The sequence below is a fragment of the Gouania willdenowi genome, chromosome 12, assembly GCF_900634775.1.
Source record: "Gouania willdenowi chromosome 12, fGouWil2.1, whole genome shotgun sequence".
Classification (NCBI taxonomy): domain Eukaryota; kingdom Metazoa; phylum Chordata; class Actinopteri; order Blenniiformes; family Gobiesocidae; genus Gouania; species Gouania willdenowi.
The window spans coordinates 18,750,935-18,769,134 of NC_041055.1; the positions used below are offsets into that span (position 1 = coordinate 18,750,935).

The 18,200-nt window shown below is 37.6% G+C and overlaps 1 protein-coding gene across 2 annotated transcripts; it reads left to right on the forward strand.

Annotated features, from left to right (window-relative positions):
- The first annotated feature begins 4,299 nt into the window (after nucleotides 1–4,299).
- On the forward strand, nucleotides 4,300–18,108 carry cdc37l1 (cell division cycle 37-like 1). 2 transcript variants are annotated; one of them, XM_028462872.1, is made up of 7 exons: nucleotides 4,300–4,648; nucleotides 10,385–10,675; nucleotides 10,769–10,862; nucleotides 12,610–12,725; nucleotides 12,848–12,970; nucleotides 13,103–13,273; nucleotides 14,499–18,108. In XM_028462872.1, exons 1-7 carry the CDS (start codon nucleotides 4,559–4,561, stop codon nucleotides 14,613–14,615), a joined length of 1,002 nt encoding a protein of 333 aa, XP_028318673.1. In that variant the 5' UTR covers nucleotides 4,300–4,558; the 3' UTR covers nucleotides 14,616–18,108. The 2 variants fall into 2 exon arrangements, with proteins under 2 accessions (XP_028318673.1, XP_028318672.1); XM_028462871.1 differs by having other exon boundaries at nucleotides 4,301–4,648; nucleotides 14,496–18,108.
- The last annotated feature ends 92 nt before the right edge of the window (nucleotides 18,109–18,200 follow it).

The following is an 18,200-nucleotide window of genomic DNA, read 5'->3' on the forward strand; positions in this document are numbered from 1 at the left end:
TTGTATGAATGTAGTGTGTGAGTGAGTGTTAGTGGTGGTCGGAGGGGCCGATAGCGCACTATGGCAGCCTCGCATCCGTCAGTCTGCCCCAGGGCAGCTGTGGCTACAAAGGTAGCTTACGACCACTAAGTGTGGAGTGAAAGAATAATCCCTGACTTCTGTAAAAGTTCCCAGAAAATGGCTATATAAAATTGATATATTATTATTATTATTACTATGACTTCCTGTTGATCTCCTGCTGAATGAGAGCATGGACTACATACTGTCATCACTTTCTTTCTCTTTATTACAGCTCGTTTGCAAACATCAAACTATGAGTGTTTGGAAAGAGAATGAGTCGGTTTCAAATAAATTGATGTTCAAACATCAAAGGTTTTATGAGATATAAATTATGATATAAATTAATGATTGTTGGAGTCTTTTTAGTCATTGTTCCTGTCAAAGCTCCATTAATGACCCAGAGCTGAGAGTTTGTCCTCCACCCTTGTCTTGTCTGTTATGTTCAATTGACAGTAGGCGTTACACAATCAGTGAGTTTTTAAAAAAAAAGATCACTAATCACCAATCCACTCATATGAATTTAGGTTGTTTTTTTAAGGTACTGACCGAATACCAGCTGATACAGATTCACAGAAAATCAAACGGTACCATGTTTCGGGACCTAAACACAGCCTTGTGACTGTAAGGGAGTGGAAGAGTTGAAGAATTTCTATTCAGGATATGGACATAACATTTGCTGTCAGAGTGGGTGTGTGTGTGGGTGCGTGGCCCTTTAACTGCTTGACCAGTGTGTAGAGTGAGGTAGCGTTCTACCGGAGCAGATCGATTATAATGCTGTTTTTGAGTGATTGGCAAAATAACGTTGCAGCTGTCGATTTAAACCGGAGTCCAATGTCATACTCAATGACTGCTGTGAAGCAAGGGAGTTCTGTGTCCACCATCACCCTGAAACGGACAGAAGTCTCCGGTATGATACCGAAAGTAAACGGAGCGCATTGCTCCGCTAAAAAAACAAGCGCGCACACACACATTGCCCCCGCTTTCAGAGCCAGTAGACTGGGGAAGAAGTCCGGCGCTCAGCCACTCCACTCCAACCGAAAGACATTTTGGATCTGGGCGCATAGGTTTTCACCTTTGTGCACAAATACGAGTGAAATAAAATGGTGTCACATAAAGCAAACAACTCTTCGGTGTAAATGAGACAGATAAAACAACGCAATAGGAGCTTCTACAAACAGTTTAATCACGACAATAACACCATTGATCAGATAGGCAAATTAAGACATTACAGCCTATCACATTAACTGCATAAAATGAAAAATATCGGCCGATCCGATATAGTCGATCAGATCGGCGTAAAGCCTAATTGACAGGTTCTCAAAGTCTAGATCAGCTCTTCAGTTTGGGCTTCACCCCCTTTACTCCTTAAGCAGCTCCACAGCCGTCTCCTCCAGGTCGGTGGGGTGGCTTCACGTCGATCACTTAGTCTGCGACCCAGCCTACCTCAACTCTGTTCCAGGTTTTCAGAAATGACCTCCATGGCAACGCCCAGTTTGGCTGGAGGAGGAAAAAAGAGAAAGTGATGAGCAAGTTTGGGCTCAAGTATAATTAATTTCAATGATGGCGTAATTACAATTGTAATCGTAATTTTAAAAATCTGTTTCCATCATAATTGTGATTAAACTGTAATTGAGTTCAGATAATTGTAATTGCCATTAAAATTATTGAAAAATAATTGTGTTAATTTATAATTTAACACAAAGCTAAGGATCCATGTTACATTTCCATGTGCAGTTCTACACATATGTAGTTAACAATTATTGAAATATGTTTCAATAAAAATCTAGTGGTATACTGACAGAAAAAAGGCTTACACCAAAAATATTAATACCAATATTTTCATTGATTAGGAAGCCTAATAAGGTAACCAATAGTAGTAAGGAAATTAAATGATAGATAATATTTTTAGTGTATTTTACATCTGATTTAAGACATGGGTCAAAATGGCCTGTTATCATTATAGATGCTCACAGAAAACTAACAAAAGAGGAAGGTTACGACTGAGTTTCAACCTGCGCAAAATCTAATGAAGGGACTCCACAAAGAAATGACTAAAGTAGGTCTAATCCAGTGGTTCATAACCTATTTTTGGATTGTGACCCAATTTTTGATATCTAGAATTTCCAGTGAGGTGCCGTGAGCACTAGGGTTGTGTTGGCAGGGCGTTGCAAATCGAGACCACCAATGTCGACACCAATGACAATTCCATATGTTTCTGCTGGCAAGTGTTAATCTAACAAAATCAACATCGTAAAACATCATTAAAGAAACAAACAAATATTCAATAGCAGCCTCCATACTCTCCCAACAAGATATATCTCTTGACACGGCAGCGCATCCATTGTTCGTGTTGGAAACACAGAAACACAGAGAAAATTACAACAACAACAACAGCAACAACTCGGAACAGCCTCAGTGAGGCCCATCCACAAAGCCATTCCTTCTTTTTGTACCATTCACCGTGGAAACTACAAAACATTTTCTGACCTTACCTTTGCTGAAGGTCTGGTAGCCCAGGTGATGGTCTCCCATTTTTTAAAAATTGTCGTTTTTCCTCAAAAGAAAGTTTATTTATCATCTCTAGCGCTGTTATCCTGTCTGTAGTGTTATCCCACCCATCCGCTAGAGAACGTAGCAGCTGCCACGCTTTATCAATTCACTAATGCACTCTGAAGGTACGTATAGCATTTAGCATAGCGCAGTAAGTCCAAAAGCAGCGTAGAGAGCTGCCTTTTTACGTAAATAGTTTTCATCTTGGGGAACTGACTGTGCATGTGCAAACACATAAAAACACGCTATGGGAATAAAGGCAGAGCAGCAATGTGCTTTTGGGAGAGGGCGTGGCCTCCTCCGGCCTTACAGCGGCGTGAGACTGTGCAGCGTCTCTGCCGTACCAGGAAATAGCGCTGTTTAGTCATTTGGGATATGAAAAGCATAGAGGTACTGTAGGCTATCAGAGATGAAAAAATAAATCATTTACAATTATATTATAATTAAAACAAATAATCAAAAAATCAATTCACCCTTGGGTAGGTACTGCCTACCTTGCCTACCCTGACTAGACGTCACTGAGAATTTCTGGTGATAGTAAAGGCATTTTTTTTCCCCTAGAATTAGTTTTTGACAATGTTTGTTATACTGTATTACAAATACAGTGTAGTGACAAGTTGTGCCAGCTCAGGGATTTTTTTAACTCTATTTTAGTTGAACTAGATTTGCATTTGAAAAGTGAACGTATAGAATATAGTTGTTTAAGATTGTGTGTTGTTTTAATTTTTCAGACATTTTAAGCGACCCCATTTAAACTCCAGGCTACCCAACATCGTGTCTCGACCCCAAAGTTGAAAAACACTGTTCTAATCCCATATCGATTGACCAGCAGATGTCCTCAGTGAGCACTGTTTGACCAAAGTGAGTTTCTTGTAACGTCGTAAACAGTGATATCAGTGATGGTCCAGTTAGTAAATATCAAGTTAGTAAATACAGTACTACTGGTTTTATATTGTAAACTTTAATTACTAAAATGTGTGATATTCCTGAATCAAGATAGTGAATACTGCTTGTTGTAAATGTAATTACTTATTCAGCTTGAATCAAGGATAAAAATGAAATTAAAAAAATGATGCTTGTTTTAAAATATTGTGAATTAATTCACATATTTAGTGCTAATCCTATGTAAATGAGTAGATATTGTATAGCGCTTTGGAACTACTTTGTCATAAAAGCGCTATTTAAATCTAGTTCATTTTAACATTTACTATTTAGCCAGAATTGTCTAACTTTGACAATTTGGGATGCACGGTGTAATAGTGGTTAGCACGTTTGCCTCACTGCAAGAAGGTCCTGGATAGAGGAATCCAGCAGCCTATATTAACTTTGCTACGGATTTCAAACCCATCCAATGTGGCAACACGGATATCCACAACAATACGTTACAGTGAGGTCACGTGGTCAAATTTTTATACCACGCGATAGCTGTACGGCAGTTCGTGTACAGTGTACTATTTAAAAGGTTGAAACCCTGCTATTTAAAAAGAACTGGAAATTTATGTTGTGAGTGAATTCTAATTTATTTTGTTTTTTATCTTATTTTCTGTTTGTTTTTTGTTTTTTAATAGTTTTTTTAATTATTAATTTCTAATTAACAATTAAAAACACAACAAATCAGTCACATATTTCAATGTGTTCTATTAAAATTATTCAACAAACGGCGAAGTGAAGGAAGTGACGTTGTCTACGTGCATGTGTTGGAAGGATCTGAAACTATCAGGCTCGTGAAAGGATTGGGCACTGACACTTGTCATAGCAAAAGTGCATGTGGTTTATCCATTTTCCCCCCCTCCCCCCCATTTATTTCCTGTTTTTCTACTTTATCGACCAGTATATTGTTCTAGCTTATCTCTGTTTGGCGTTTGAAGACAGAGGATAAACTCTGTCCTGTTCGCGCTGGCTTTAGCTAGCCCCACAGCGCAGCTAAGCGGCTAATGGTTCAGCTGCCATGGAGTGGCTGGGTAACGGAGCTTCACACCCTGACAAGGAGTTTAATCCAACTTCTTCTGGTTTCAGCAGTGCCTGTCCTCACCAGCAGGTAACAAACGATCACTGACAGGGCCTTTTGGGGTAACATTAACTCTGCTCAAAGCAGCTAACGTGCTAAGCTTGTTTGGGATGAGTTAAAGTGAGCTCGTCCAAAAGTGACTGTTGTCACAGTCTGTTTTTATCCTCTGACTGTTCCTCTGGTACAGCATTCAGTTGTGATGATGTGATGCATCCTGTTTGGGTTCTGTCATTCATAACTGATGAGGTTCGGTTCAAATTAGCACCAATACTCCCTTAGTAGAATTAAACCATCTCGTGAGCCTTTAACTTATTGAGTCCTCATACCATAACTGGGGCTCCGTTAGTGCTGGGCGATATGGACCAAAACTCATATTTCAATATTTTTTTTCTCGAAATGGCGATATACGACATAAATCTGAATATTTTTAATTCAATAAAGTCTGACCAAAAAGACAATTCTGCGTTAAATTTCTCATGAAAAATGCCACACACAGGAACATTTATTAACAAACAGCTGCACAATATGTGCCACTATTGGCTTTTTCTCCTCCAAGGGACAGCATGTGTGAGTGAGTTTGTTTAAGGGTAGGTCTGGGTTAGGACACAATCAGCCATCCATTTAACTGTGCTTTCCATGCTGTTCTGAGAAGTAACAAAAGCAGCGACTCCTAAAACGAGTATTTTAATACAAAATAAGATGTAAAAATAAATATCTCAGAAATAAGTGAAAATTGTAAAGAAGAACACTGTTTGACTGTACTCCATGAATTATATTAAATACTTGTAATTCAAGCACACAGTACAAATCACATCATACAGTATGATGTGATTTGTACTGTGTGCTTGTATGAATAAAAACAAGTAAAAAAAAATATACTGTAGATATATCTCGATAAAGACGGTATTGTCATTTTCTATATCGCCAAAATAGAAAACTCAATATATCTTGAATCACATTAAATTGCCCAGCCCTAGGCTCCGTGGAATAATAATAGTAGTAATGGCAATTAATAAAATACTATATTACTGTTATTATTTTCCTTTGTTACAAAAGTGTATTATTTCATATGAAGACAAATGTACCAATAAAACAAACATACATTTTACATGTACAGTATATGGATAGTGGACATGACACTGTAGTATCACTGTGAACTGCGATGGTTGTCTCAATGGCTATAAAATCATGCAAAAAAGTAGGTAATTTTTTTCAAGTAATTCTGCAGATGTTTTGTTTATTGACAGTATAATAAACACATTTTACATGACTATACATGTACTTTTGCAACAATACAATGATCCTAATTAAGGCACTCAAATAATAGATCAATCTTAAGGCATTTATTGGTACAAATTAGGGATGTCCCGATACAACTTTTCCACTTACGATACGATACCGATATTGTAGCCTTACATATTGTTCAATACCGATGCGATACGATAACAGCACAAATCATACTTACTTTTATTACTTATTTTGTAGTGTGGAATGTTAGAAAAGGCTTGATTATTTAAAAAAACAGACCCATTTATTATAAACCAATGGGTTACATATAATAATGAACCTTTTAGAATAAGAATATTCTATGATTGAATAAAATAAATCAATAAAATAGAAGATATACAAAAAAATGCAAAAAACCAATAGATATATATTATATCAGAGATTTTAGATGCAGTCCGATATCAAATTGATATCGTATTGGGACACCCCTAGTACAAGTGGCAGAAAAATTGTGTTTACAATTATGAGTGAGGATTGAAAACTTTTCTACCCTGGAAAGTGGTCCCTGGATCCAAAAAGCTTGAGAAGCACTGCTCTAAATAGCTGATATAAGACTAAAAGTGATGATGATGATGATTATACAGTGAAAACAATACAAATAAAAACATCACATTAGTCATATAAATGTATGATTAGTCTTCACTTTAGACATGCTATAATTTATAGGTTTTAATATCATGTTTGTTCTTAACAGTCCCACAATGTCATTGAATTCTTTCTTTCTTTCTTTCTTTGTGTATTTAAATCATCATGACACTACAATAGAGTAGATGACTTGATTACTTTACTCTAATGCGCCAAACCTCTTTTGGACAATGAGAATCAGTCTTTTATGTTACAGGAGTAAGAATCTGGAATAATCTACCAGTACAGTTCTTATACTTTATTTGTATTTTTATTTTTCTCAAATGTTAAGTAAAATTCTAAGTTTAATAATGTGTTAAGTAGGGCTGCAACAAACGATTATTTTAGTAATCGATTAATCTAACTTTTTATAATCGATTAATCGGATTAACGAGGAACATTTTTAAAAATGTGAATCTTTATTTAACATCACAGTTAAAAAAGACAACAGTACAAAAAGTGCACATGTTCTCATTTGAAATGTCCCAGAGCTGATTAGATATCACATCATAAATAATAAAAAAAAAAAGTTTTAAAGAAGTGCATAAAAAATAGGTATTTGTTGCTTAAAGGGACCTGAGATTTTAGAGCAATAACAACAAACATTAAATCCAAATCAAAAACTGTTACCAGGACTTGTTTTATAAACTAAACTTCGCAATGAGGTACATAACAGAACATTAGTTTAAAATTTAAAAAAAAAAAAAAATAGTACAAAAACTGCATAGCATGTTCTTAGTTGGAAATGTCCCAGAGCTGATAAGATATAAAATCATAAATAATAAAACAGTTTTGAATGGCTTTGCTTTATCAAACATCTGTAATAACATAAACACACAAATAAATGCTATATATAAAAAAGGTTTTAATAAGTGCATAAAAAAAGAGGTATTTTTGTTGCATAAAGGGACCTGAGATTTAAGAGCAATAACAAATGAACATTAAATCCAAATCAAAAACTTTTACCAAGACTTGTTTCATATAACATCTCTAAACTTAAGATGTGTAAAATATGTAACGATAATTGGACAATACAATGACACACAGACTCGTCCCACACATTATCACTTACAGGTGAAGGTTGTCCTGCTTGACATCTCTGCCTGCCAAGCCTCCTCCAGCGCACTTTGAGGCAGCTGGAACCACCTTTCACACTTAAAACCTAAAAAAGTTTCCACTCCGACTAGCCTACGTCTCAGGTACTGCATCATTGCGGTCGTACTCCCGTGCCATACCAGGTCCGACTTGCAAATCTTGGAATTTACCTGCGTCTTCTTATCGTTTAATGAAAAGTGCTCCCACACTTTTGACACTTTGTTTTTATTTTTTTTCTCTGCTTTCACCATCGTACCATGCTCCTCTTCTCCTCTCCTTCTCTTGCTCCGCGCCGTCTCCATGACGGTGACATCACAGTTCCGCGACATCGTTGCGCAACACTACGAATCGATGACGCAATTCATTGTCGATGCATTTGATAATTGATTATTATCGATTACATTGATTCGTTGTTGCAGCATTAGTGCTAAGGTGTCTTTGTCTTTCACTAATTCTTCTTAAATCCTCAATTTTTAAAGCCTCCGGTGTTGAAATTAAATAATTAAATAAATGTTAAAGGTGCAGCCCGCAACTCTCAGATCCCTCTCTCCCCCTCCCTCCCTGCTGCTCTGTTGCCCTGCCTCCAAACTTTCCAAAGTCCCTCCCTCAGAGCAGCTAACAAGCTAACGTTAGTCCAACAGCAACATCACAGTAATATAACATATTCTGTTAAAAGCATTTTACTGGAGCGCTTCTCTCTCTCAATGTGCACACACCTCAGCAGCAGCAGCAGCAACAACACAGTGTCACAACAGCCCACACGGAGCCTGCTGCATGCATTTGAGCAAACACATGCACGACAGAGTTCTCGTGTAACAATTACATATCAAACATAATGTATATCAAGCAGCAGTAATTACCTTTCAAGCAGAAAAGTCACCAATTCCATCTTCTACTCCTCCAGACCATACACTGTAAAAAAGATGGCGCTACAGCTCCGGGAAAGGGGTGGGGCCTGTGAGCAACAGCTGTCAGACAGCCCATCAAACACAATCCTGGCTCTGATTGGTTCTTTTTGCTCGGTCACTGTGCATTCTGGCAATCTGCCAAAGGCTGTAGGAGCAGCTGGAGGGACCGATACCGATATTGAGCCGATATGATAACAGCACAAATCATACATACATTTATTACTTATTTTGTAGTGTGGAATGTTAGAAAAAGCTTGATTAAGTGATGGTACTCGGACATGGAACAATAGTCAGCAGCAGTAGGTTACTTTGTTGGAGTGTGAACCACATGGATAGAAGTGTTGGAGCAGAAAATTTTATCGGAGAGCTTATTGGTGATTTTAGATGCAGGCCGATAAAATCCGATATTCGTTTTCTAGCTGATACTGGACCGATATCAATATCGGATCGGGACACCTCTAATAGTGACAGCTTTAGCAAATATGACAGAAAGTCACTTATAAGAGTTGCAGACTGCACCTTTAAGTAAATAAAAAATAGAATAAAGTAGATCATTTCTTAGTTTTATTTTTGGTTCAGCAGACAGGAGATCAAATTAGACTTGATTTGTCTCTGGCACCCAAACTATGAGTTCAATCGTCCTGCTCTCAACCCTGAGTGTGTTTATCTTCACACTGGTGGGAAAACCTCACACCCCATGTCTCAAATTCATGTTATTCCCAGACATTGGCTTCATTAAGCAGTGACATTTTATTTTTAGCTCCCTGGGCTCATTCTGCACAGTTGTTTAGGATCATCATTGGTCAAGAGTTTAAAACCTATGTTTGGAGTTGGACTGTTGTTATTCACTTTCATTAGCACTGCAAAGGTGCCTCATAATATTCAGTCTGCAGAGATATGGGTGGAAATTTTGCAATATAAGACGTATTATTAATTTAAGTGTTTTTGGGTTAAAACGTAAATGCTTACAGTAATTGAAACTGTGTCCTTATAACCAAACATGGGCAACTGGGAGCCCAGGGGCCAGATGTGCCTCTGTTTAATTTGGTTCGATTCAAATTGACAACAGAATATACGATATGACCCCAAATAAACACAAACACTGCAAAACACACAGAAATAATTAAAAAAAACAAATGTATGTAGAAAGCATCATGAACAACAACATAAAGCACAAAATAGATCCATAATCACCCATAATGACAAAAAAACAAAAAAAAATATACAATATGACTCCAAAAACACACAAAGGATTGAAAAATGCACAAAACGACAATAAACATGCTCAAAATTCCAGAAAACAGACCAAATATATAAACTATTTAAAGCACAAGGAAACTAACTACTGTAATTTGTAAGTCAAAACTAGAACTGCCACTCTTCAAAAGCCCTTACAGTTGACTTATAATTATAGTAGTTTAAGAAGCTTCCTTTGACTACATGGACTGTATCTGTACTTTAGTTGCTGTGTACAAAGAGACACACTCAATCTATCTTTTTCACTTGTTTTGAAAAACAATTGGCAGCAAAAACAGTCATCTTACTAAGCAGAGAGGGAATTACAATATTTTTAACATAACTTTTTGCCAAACCCTTATGTTTAAGCTTAGTTATGTTTTTTCTGTAGAACATACTGTAAATACTGTAACATGGTTTCATTCTCAAGCATTCAACATGGAGGAATCCTTACAACCAAGATCACAATGTCATCCTTAATGTTGTTAACTTGATTTTATATTCAAGGTTTTGGTTAAAAATGTCAATATCAGAGCATGGATTTGTCTTTTGTTGGTGTTCACATCTTCATATTTAATCTAATTAATTTTTCTCTTGATGTCTTACCTCACACCAGCAACCAGCATCCCATCCTTGTCTTTCTGCATTGTGTCAAAACCAGCAGCGCTGTGTAAAGGCCTCCATCCTCTCCAGTTGGAGGTTGGCTGAGGCACAGGACCAACTATGTTCCTTAGAGGTCCACAGCTCTGAGTCAGTGGAACAGGAACATGCACGGACTCTGACGTGCCCTACAGAACTCACACACACCTTGGAGGAGTGGCGTAGGAAAGAGAGCATGCTGGGTGGTCAGGAACCAAACCGCAGCCTCGTGTTGGGAGCTGTCGGAAGCTGGGATGTTTTCGATAGGGTAAGTCTGCAAACGGCCACAAGCAGAATTGATATGAGGAGAACTTTTAAGCTGCTTTGTAAAGGTTTTTGGTCCATGTTTATTTCTGTCCAGAGTATCATCAATGTCCAAAAACAACCTGTAGAAATGGATCAGGACAAGTGCAAATCATTTCAACAAAAGTATGAACAGGAACTCAGGTATTTTGGTAAGTGTAACGCAGCATCACTATTGCCATCATTTCTCATCTGCAGATTGGGTTTGCACTGGTTGGAAATATGTGTTTGTCTGTATTACTTGAGGTGTAGTTATTTGACATCCTGCAGTAAGTATTTCACTTTTTTCAGTAATCCAGGGGCCTCATTTATTAATCTGTTCTAAATTCAAATACGAATGAAATTTAAAATGTGCATAAGTACAAAAAAAGATCTGTATTTATGAAACGTGCAAACAAGAGTCATACGAACAGCAGTCTTGATAAATCCCACCTGTTCTAAAGCACCATGCTCGTGCATATTCAGGTTTATTTGTACAGTTTACACAATCTGGATTTTTGGTCGATTACTGATAAGTGAGTTTAAAAAACGATCCGATCATATTAGTAGGGATGGATGGGTACAGAATTTGGTACTTTTTTAGGTATTTATCAATTTCATTCAGCACTATCTAGAACCAATTCACGTAAAAGGAAAGGAAAAAAAGTTCCTTTAATTGATCTTGAATTGATTTAATTGAAGTTTTCCAAAATCAATTCATAGGTGCTGAAATCAATTTTCTTTTTTAATCCAACCCCAGTCGTCTCGCACTAAGTGTGGTGTTATCAAAGTCGACAATTGTGCCTGCTCAATGCGAGAGTGCATTCAATTCAGTGCAAACATGGCAGACGAAGCTCCGCTGGGTAAGGTGCCCCATCTTAACTCAGAAGTTTGGAACCATCTTATTGATATCCAAGTGAAATTTGAAAGATCAATACTGAATCGAAATCGAATCGCGATTAATCGATTCAAAATCTTACTAATCCAAATGGTTCAGGAAAGTGGCCAGGATACACAGCTCTACTTGTGACTGTGAGGGAGTGGAAGAGTTGCCGATTTCCATGCAGGACCTGAACATAACATTGGACGCACAATCGCGCAATGAAGTCAGTAGCTATGGATTCAGTAAACATGGCGGATATTCAGCAATCAAAAGTAAGGCTCTGCTTTTTAAAATCTTGACAGGTGTAAATGTGAGCTTCACTCATAGCCCATCACATCAATTGCAAAAAGTGTAAAATATCAACCGATTTGATATAGCTGATTAGATGGATGTAAAGCCTACTTATTTGTGTTCAATGCCTCCAATTGATCATTGATGGTAGCAGCAATCCCTTTATGAATGCGTGAATGGCCTTTTTCGAGTCAAAAGGCTGAAATTGCAGTGTTTTTTTTTCTCTTTAACCCTGCGATACATATTGAAATATGAAAAAATACAGGAATTGTCACCATTTCGTGTGGGACAATTAACCTGCACTGATGTCTGCATCCATCCCACAAATTCTGAAGCTTGTTTTTGAACTTTTGGTTCAAGGAGACGTTCAGTGGTTCAGCCAGTTCAGTCATTCCACCAAAGATAGTGGTCGGTACAAAGTTCTGCCTCCGGACAGTCACTTTCGCTGGACAAATGTGTGCAAGGTTCTGGGATGTGACTATTGCGCACAAGCACATTGTGATTACGATGCCCAAATGATATATTGTGCAGTCGAGTCTCAAGTTATTAAATTCATGACTCGAGTCCACACCACTGATTTAGAGACCTAAAACACACTTTGATGATGTTTCCCAGCACATCCCCAATATCTGTCTTTCGTCTCTTATACTCCTCTATACATGGAACTACTATAAGCATTTTAATAGTGATTTGTTTTATTCTAGTAAATACATTAATACGGTTTGTCGTCGTCTTTTTTTGATTAGGTATGTTGAGAAGATGGGACGACAGTCAAAGATTTTTAGCTGACACGCCTCAGCTCATCTGTGAGGAAACCGCCAACTATTTAATTTTGTGGTGCATGAGACTACAACAAGAAGGGGTAAGTATTGTGATTATCACTTCCATCCACTGTTTCATTGACCTCAATAGAACATCACTAGTACATTAAATCTGAAGGGTAAGGTGTGAAACAGATGTTACCTATTGTGTTATTTCCCTCAGAAAGAAGCACTGATGGATCAGGTTGCACACCAAGCTGTTGTGATGCAGTTCATTTTGGAAATGGCTTCAAACTCTCAACAGGATCCTCGAGGCTGCTTCAGGCACTTTTTCCACAAAGCCAAAGTAAAACCCAACCCATTTATGAATTATTATTGAAGTCTTATTTGTGTTTGCACAAAACGACAGAACATATTTTTGACTTAAGTGTTTTTTTCTTCATCTTCTGAAGTCATGGTTTCTTTGTAATTTATGAAGGAAGGACAAGACGTCTACCTAGAGGTCTTCCATACGGAGCTTGAAGCCTTTAAACATAGAGTTAAGGAATATTCAGTGACATGTAGAAGCAATACAGCCAATGTTGAAGAGCAGAACAGTGGCACATACTGCAGACCCGACCCCAAAGAATCTACTGACTATTTTTCTCCAGTAAGTACATACTCATCTTTTCAATATTTTGCTCCGAGCTTTTTGTACGTGTTGTGTTGAACATGGAGGGTGAACATGATTGCGCGGAAGCGAAAATAAAAATGTGAAGCTGCAGAATTGGAGGTGTTAAAAATAACGAATAAAAGTAATGGATGAATTACAGCAGATAGATAGATATTCTTTATTCATCCCGTAGTGGAGCAATGTGCGTGGCTGTGACTGTGAGTGACTGATGGGTGCATGCTCGCGGCTGATCGCGTGCGTGTGGGTGAGACAGAGATCTGCGGAGGAGAGATGGACGCACGTCACTCGCTCGCTCACTCACTCACAACTGGAGCCTTTTTTTTCATCTCCGCTGTGTTTTCTGTTCACATTTACTACATTGATGATCTCTGAGTGTGTTTGCACCAGCCTTTCAGTCGTACTTTCTGGCACTAAAACTGTCACCGCAAGCAGTTCGAGATTTCCTGAATCGTATTGCTCCCCCTGCCTAAATGTATTTGCATTTCCTCCTTCCGTATTTTTGCGCCCCCTACTATGCATATTAATTATGGGGAAACTCGCTAAATGGAATGAGGGTGGATTGGGAAGTCCCTGGGCTTTGTACTCCTTATTAGCATGTGATGTAATGTTTGCATACATTTTAATACCACTAAAAATTTTGTAAATCTGCCCCAGAGAGTTGTAGAGCAAGAAGAACACATTGCAATCAAAGTTGGTTACTTTTGAACAAAATAAGAGATATACCTTGAATGGCTGGTTGCTGTTTGATCACTGCCTGCTGTTTGTTTTTGAACAAAGAGGAAACGGGGCCGTGTCCCTTCACTGGCCCCTACAACTTGAATGGCTGCTAAATAATTCACTTGCTAAAGCAAGAGATGTCCCCACTGTTTAGGAACTGTTCTTATTGATTGCTCCTGCTTTTGTAGTTTTTGAATCTTACTTCACCCAGAAATCGAGGAAACAAATATTTGATACAGATTTGTTTTAAAGCAACGAATGTTAGTGCGTGGTAATAAATCTGTACTAGGAATGTTTTTATTAGATAAAACCAACAAACCTACACACTTTTAGGAGAGTTAGGAGAACATGCAAACTCCTTGGCTCTGAGGTAGCATTTACATGTTTATCCATCACACTATAGGATAAAAAAAGATTGACTCAATAGTCGAATTCCCTGAAATATGCAACCAATGAAATTTCTCATTCTATCTTCCTCCAGCAGGTGGCAGATTTTACTGCAAAGCGACACTTTAATGCTGGACTTTGGACAAACTCGGGGTGGTTGACTAAGGACGACACTACAGAGACGGATGACATGCGCATGATGGAGACTTCTTAGTGATTACAAGATTAAACTTAGCTTTCCTTCATCCCTCACTGGAACCCTGATTTGGGCTCTTAAGGTTCTCCACTCATGGCAAATTCCTCTGGAGGATTTGGAAGCCAGACAGGAGGACAATCATCAGTCGTTCTCACTTCAAAAACTGCAGATAAAGGCAAAATATATCCCATTGATACTGTTGGTTACTGAGGTTTTGGTCTACTATAGCGCATGCTGTGCATTAAACATTATTTAACATGCTTTCAACTTTTTAAAAACAAAAAGCCATGTCAACTCGATCACATAATTACGGTAACATAAATAAGGTATTAAGAACCAACAAAAAGTATAATCTCTCTGGTTTGGTTTTAAATCTGTGGCATGATGTAGGACTTGTAACAGAGGTCACACAAATACCATTTGGGAACAGAATTATGTCGGAGTTGAGGAAGCATTGCTGACTGATCAGTGGTTCTGTATCCTGTGTGATGCAACACTTCCGAGGGCTTTGTTTGTCTGTAGAAAGCAGTGCATTTGTCAGCTGGTCCCACTGAGTGCTGGTGCTGTTTAAATGGCAAATATATGGACCCCAAGTGTGTGTGTTGGTCTGGTTCAGGCCCCAATAATTGTGAAAGAGAAACTGCAATACGATGGAAAAGAACACTTTTTTTTGTTAAATAAAAGGTGAAGTTTGGAGATATTTTAGGCTAATTCGTTGACCACCTAAAGCAGTGATGGTTTAATCAATGCTTTATTGTCATTGGTTCTTATTTCTGTGAATTTCTTTTTACAAGAAAAACAGGACAGGCTCTAACAGCAGCTGATGCTGTGTACTTTTTTTATTGTCTAACTTGGCCTGGTTGCTTTTTACCTGCTAAAGTATAATAGCGATGAGATCATATCTACGCACTCTGCATATCTGTGATGGTGGAAAACGATGTACCAGTGTCTTGCTTTTTCTGGCTAAAGGCTCAAAATGCTTCAATCAGAAGTTTGTTAAAATTCAACATTAGTACTGGAAATAGTCTTTTGTTGTAGTGCTAAATTATTTTCATTTATTGACTTTAGGGGTCTATTTGAGCAATGCCACCAACAGGTTGTCAGGACTGTGTAGAAAACATGACTAATTGTTGTATACACATGCATGCAAAATGAGAACAGGAAAAATCTCGGAAAGGGTTAAGTTTGAGGAGGTCAGTAGATCAAACACTAACTCTGACTATCTGTACCAAGTCCTGGACTGGTAGATAAGGTGGTATCTCATTGTAACCACTTTGTTCAAAGGCCTGCTACGTCATCAATATGGGTGCAACTTCCTGTGTTATAATAGCATAAGCTTAAAAAGATATAAAACAAACTACGGATGCTTTAAGTAGAACAGACAGCTCAACTTTATGAAAAATCACTTAATACAATGTAGTGCTAAATGCACAAACGTTAAGCCTTTCAAAATAAGAGCGCCATATACAGGCTATACATGTTATCAACACAATTATTTCAATGTTTTCTACAATAAATAAAAATTCACCATAACTGGGTAAATACTTAGTGGTTTGTTAGCAAGCCTGCTGCTTCTATCACAGGAAGTTTTGTCTATCATCATATATCTATAGTAGAGCCACTTGATTAGAGAGGATTGTGTGTTTGAGAAAGAAGAGAACATAGGAAAGGTTAGAGCCGGTTTGGAGTTCAATGGATTCATTTGATTCACCTTTAACAGTATTCAAACCTTTATTGAATAGTTTTTATTATTTCCATCACAAAGCTTTTATGTTTGCTGTCTCCCACTGATCCCAGAACAGACCAATGGAAGCTTAGTGTCAAGAATAGTTATCATTGCTTTAGATACGTCGGGTACAAACCGTATTTAAACGACATTGCAATGATAATGTTGGGTTTTCTAGCACATTATCTCATCACAACTAAAGTTGAGAAAGTATTCTGTCTCACTGGTTAGAGAGGTTAGATCATGACCACAATGTTTGTCAGTTACTGAATCGTAAAACCTCCAACAGATGCGCGACAGCAGTAGGAAACATAAGTGCATATTATTCACCCAATATAGTACCCCAAGTGTCCACTGAAAAATCAAACGTTCATGTTCCCATGTAAAAGGGTAACAATGCAAAACAATATTCTGTATAGACATATCCTCTGTCAATGGGTTCAATTTCCTAATGTGAATTACATCACATTTGTGAATTTCTGAATAAAATGTATCCACCTTATTCCTGGAGGAAATGCTGTAGATATAACTATAGGTATGAATTTCCTGTCTGCTTGAAGAGGTAGATGCATGTTATTATATTGGAATAACAGTAAAGGAGTTCAAGATTGTAAAGAAGGTTCTTGTTGAGATAGACTACAAGTGAAAGTTGTCAGAAAGTTGCAACTTTGGTCAAGCAATTTTCCCAGGAATCAGGTGAACAAAGTCAATATAAACAAGTAGAAATACTTATTTAGTGAAAGTAAGACGATACATATTGGAATCCTTTTGTTAATAACAAAGCAACCATAGAGTCCACTGGTTAAAAGTAGAGAACAGACATCCCAGAACATCTGTGTTACAAGGCATTTAAAATATCAACTCCCCATATCTGATTATTTTCTTGCACCTGAAGCCACGTCAACCATTTTCTTGCCCAAGTGCCGTGTGCAGACTGCTGTCCATGTTGGAGAGGCTAAAGTTTGGATTTCCAAGGAGAGAGAGAGGGAAAAAAAGGGCTGAAGTCCAGAAAAAAACTGAGACTTGTTTAATCTCTGAGAGCAGAAAGAAGCTCTCTGTGTTTAAATGTGTGCTGCACTTTATTCTTTTAAGAAGTTTCAATCGTTTGTTTTCTTCCTCTAGGTTTTTTCTTTATTTGGGAGGTCTTGTTACAGCCTGATTTAATTTTTTTGAGTTTTGACTGCTTTTTTTATGCCTGAAAGCTGCTTTGTGAACTATCATCATGGATCACTTGAACAATCTGCTCAGTGCTTGGTTACATTCAGGTGTAATAACGTCTGGTATTGGCAATAAACGTGAATAATTTGCTGTATTTCAGTTGATCTTTTGTATTTTTGTTCTGACTCAACTATGCAAATGATTTAGGCTTGGGTTTGCAAAATGTCTTGATAAAAGAAATATATTTTGCACTTACAGTAGTTGTAGGACACATCAAACTTCACATTGACACCAAATTGTGGCATGACTGTGAGTTCACTTTCTTTTCTTCTTAATCTTAAATCCAGAGTCTAGTCCTTGTACCTTAAATCACTCCAGTTGGGTGTTGTACAGGGACACCAGTATCATGTGGTGTTGAAGTCCAACACAGCATCAGCTTTGTTTGTCTGCATATGTAAACTCAAGTAATATCCCAGTATTTTGTGGCACAGAGAAGCTTTGTGAGTTCACATAGGAAAACCATCAGCTATCAGATGAGAAAAGATGAAAATTCTGATGAACTTTGAGCAAAAATGCGTCTTGGTTGATGAAGAATGTGCAAAAAATAATAAAAGTTAAAAAAGGAGACCTTTGTTTTTCCTATTTTCTTTAAAATGACTTCATACAAGTCTAGAAAAACAGCAGAGTTAAGCGTTAACCATGTGAATTACTTGTAATAA

Coding starts and splice junctions, on each gene's coding strand:
- cdc37l1 (XM_028462871.1), top strand. CDS start 4,559: ATGGAGTGGCTGGGTAACGGAGCTTCACACCCTGACAAGGAGTTTAAT. Junction 12,971..13,102: donor ACTTTTTCCACAAAGCCAAA/GTAAAACCCAAC, acceptor TAATTTATGAAG/GAAGGACAAGACGTCTACCT. Junction 13,274..14,495: donor CTACTGACTATTTTTCTCCA/GTAAGTACATAC, acceptor ATCTTCCTCCAG/CAGGTGGCAGATTTTACTGC.